General features: G+C 41.6%; 1 protein-coding gene across 1 annotated transcript; it reads left to right on the top strand.

Annotated features, from left to right (window-relative positions):
* Positions 1-6: 6 nt before the first annotated feature.
* LOC118746418 (DNA N6-methyl adenine demethylase-like) lies at positions 7-1,726 on the top strand (the record flags this gene model as incomplete). Its single annotated transcript, XM_036480270.1, is given in 2 exon segments — positions 7-1,493; positions 1,571-1,726. Coding segments are annotated over 2 exon segments (1,383 nt in total), but the record flags the coding sequence as incomplete, so codon positions are not given.
* Between the last annotated feature and the right edge of the window lie 2,047 nt (positions 1,727-3,773).

Raw genomic sequence — 3,773 nt, forward strand, 5'->3', positions numbered from 1 at the left:
CACCTCCTCAGCCTCCGCCTGCTCGGCCCACTCCTCAACAGCATCTGTCCACCACCACCTCAACCTCCAATGCCACCACCAGCAGCAGCAACCACAACAGTAACAGCAATAATGATCAGCAGCAGCAGCAGGAACAACAACAACAGCAGCAACAGCAGCACTCAGCTGTAAGTTCTCAATCAAACGGCAACGCCAACAGCGGCAGCAGCAGCAATAGCAGCGCCGCCAACTCCAATAGCAACAATAATTATACGCGTCCTTGGGAAATGGATACCAAGGACCATCACAGCCACAGCAGTACATTGAAGAGTGCAGGTCTCGGCAATGGAGGCGGCAACGGTCCCGGTAATGGCAGAGAACATCTTGGAGGAGCCGGCGGCTTCGAGCCCTTCTCTAAGCTGCCCTCTTTCCAAAGTCAATTTCATGGCTACAACGACCCGCTCATGTCCGATGGCATTGCGGCCATGGCTTCGTCGGTGCTACCGCCGTCGATGTCCTCACTCCAGACGGTTGCCATGTCACCAGCAAGCATTTCAGTCAGTTCGCCAGGTATGGTAAGTGTGGGTTCACCATTGACGCAACTATCTGGCTTGCAGGCGAGTATTACACCACCTTCATCTGCCACAGCCGCGTCGTCGTTTGCCCCACTTGGTGCACCTCCGCCTCCGCCGCCAAATACATTTCATCATTTGGGCGCAGTAAACACGCATGGCCATCACCGAAGCAGTGCCTCCTATGCACCGCTAATGCCCACTAATACCGGTGCTATGGGCAGCTATGGTTCAAGTGGCGCGCTGGACGACGGACGTCATCATCTGCCTTTATACCAGGCACTTACGCCCACTTATGCTACCCCGCCGGCACCAAGTGCACTCGCGCCTATCTCGTCGCAACATACACTCGGTGGATTGGGAGGAATCGGTGCGTTTAGCGGTGTTGGTAAGAAAGATACCACTCAGACATATGATCTCAATAACGGCAACGGTGGTCTCACACTGAGCGCAGCGACTATCAATACAGCTAATACCAATGTTACACCGATGGGGATGCACACACCAACCACGCCTTCATATGTAGATGGTAGTGGCGGTATTACTATGATGGATACATCAAATGGAGCTTCTGGATATCACACGCCACACTCCACACATGCTGGTAGTTCCAGCGGTGCTGGTGCTGGCGCTAGTGGGCCACATACACCACATACTCCGCATACGACGCAACCGCATACTCCTACTCCCTCCACCACCACGCAAATCAAGGTCGAGAAGGTACTGAATTCTCCTATTGCGCGGGTGGATGCGAGAAAAAAGGAACGGCGGAAAAATCGGGCGAATTCGCTCGAGTCCAGCGCCGAGTCTGAGGCAAGTGCTATGGATGTGGATCCCAGCAATCCCGGACAAGTGGATGCGGTCTCGAGCACGGCCAACTTCAAAAGTCCACTGAGCGCGCTGGGAATGGGCGATAGTAACGACACCAACAGCGACAAACAGGTAAGCAATGAGCTGTGAACTGAGAAAGCGCCATAGCATTGAGCGAAGAACATGAGTTGCTTATCGCCTAATTTTAGACTTCTGTCTTTCAGTCGAAGAAAAAACGCAAAAGGTGCGGCGAATGCATCGGCTGTCAACGTAAGGACAATTGCGGCGAGTGCGCTCCTTGTCGCAATGACAAAAGTCACCAAATTTGTAAGCAGCGACGTTGCGAGAAGCTCACTGAGAAGAAGGTAAGTCAAGGTTTTATATTGCTATTTACCTTAGGATAGGGTAGTGAAAACTTACCTTATTTTTCTTCTTTTTGAATTCAGTACAAAACGATACATATGTAAATTAAAAAAATAGATAATAATAACACATTTTTAGAAAAAAATTTAACATCGTTTGAACGGACTTTTGCGCCAAATATACCACTAATATAAATACGTGTTGTTACTTTATACTCCCTTTGCTACGCTGTTGGTTAGCATGGTATATGTATGTACATTAGGGTAGTCCAAAAAAAAGTAGAGTCGGAATTTTAATGCCCTAGGATTGTTCTAAATTGAAAAAATTATTCCCCTGTTTTTTCTTATTTTGAAATCAAAAAATTTTTAGAGGTCGCTCAAGCGCTCAAAGTTTTCCGTGCATGTATATATTTATATGGGAAAACAGTTCTTTAGAATCAATATTTTTCGATCGGAAAACTCTGTTTCGCTTTAGGAGACTTCCAATAACAATACCCAGTTGTTCATTTAACTATTTTCTATTATTACCTATTTTTTAGGACCCCTAAAAACCTCAAGAAATGCAGTGTAGGAGCCCATAAAAAAATCGCTAGTGTTAAAAAAAGGTATAAGAAACAAAGTGCTCCCATCGAAAAATATTGGACTTCAAGAATTCTATACCATTTCTACGAAAACTTGTTTTTTCCCCATATAAACTACATGGAAAACTTCGAGTGCTTTGAGGGACCTCTAAATATTTTCTTATTTCAAAATAAAAAAAACAGGGGTATAGGTTTTTTGGTGTAGAATAATCCAGGGTGATAGCAATAAAATCCCGATTTTACTTTTTCTCATGCAAATACTCAAACTAAATCCATGGCGTATTTCGCTATTTTATGTCAACGTGACTATTGGAGCATCTACTCTACTCTGCTGGCAGAGAGAATGAAAACACAGTTAAAGTGAAAGCGCTTGCGAATGTTTCCGACTTCCTTCTATTTCGGATCATGACAACAATTAAATCAGGGAACTTTTTCGGGGAGAGGCCACAACTTTCTCTATATTTTTATCATTGTTCTCAAAGGTTTCTACAAGCGTGTCTATACCAATCTAGTGATAACGCGAATGCAAAGATTCCATGTACATGCTTAAGTCAGATGTTAGCTAGCCATGCTTTCACACTGGGCTTAATCCATAATGATAACTGCAGGAAGTGCCAAATGAAAAATAAATCGGTGGAACACATAGTGATAAATCTAAGGCGTAACTGCTTTAGGGGGGAGTTTCAGAAAAAAACGGTTTGCACAGTATCTTAAAATGTGTTATTTGTTCTTAGTATATGTACTATGGTTACGGTGACCATAAATATATTTTGAAAATGCAGGACAATTTTTCAAAAAATGTACCTACATATAATTGCGTAGTATAAAAATAACAAAAATATACGACATTCCTCGTCATTCGAATAGCGCACCCTTTTTTTGAAGAAAATGCGCAGCACCGTCAACAAAAAACTGTCGCCCCTGTGTTTATTTTTATTTATTTTTTTTCAAAAATTTTTAAAATGGGACGCAGAATATGCTATATTTTTATAAAAAGTTAATGAATATTAAACAAACAAAAGGAAAACTGTACCTACTAAGTATTAAAAGGATGCGCTATTCAAATAAAGAAGAGTGTATATTTCTTAATTATTAATCCAAATTTAAACTTTAAACATAAATAACATTTGCTTCATTGTTTTAGTCTTTTAGTAATGAATATTTACAAAATTATAATAAGGCACATTACATATTACTTTACACGAAATATGAACCTCTGAAAAGCAAATTTTTCAGGCAAACTTTTGGTCGTTGAACACGAAAAAAATACCCATGGTTTCAAAGAAGTGTTTTCGAGATTTGTTCGAAAAACGTATTTTTAGTACTTTTTCAGTTATTCCTCAATATCTCATGCAACGACCAACAGTTCGAAAGGTATTGATGGGCTCTTTGCAAAAATATATATTTTTTGTGCAGATTGTGTTCCGTAACATCTACATTTCTCATCAGATTTTCATTTACTGTAAAAA

Source organism: Rhagoletis pomonella, unplaced genomic scaffold, assembly GCF_013731165.1.
Source record: "Rhagoletis pomonella isolate Grant_MI unplaced genomic scaffold, Rhpom_1.0 Rhpom_scaffold_00010, whole genome shotgun sequence".
NCBI lineage: Eukaryota > Metazoa > Arthropoda > Insecta > Diptera > Tephritidae > Rhagoletis > Rhagoletis pomonella.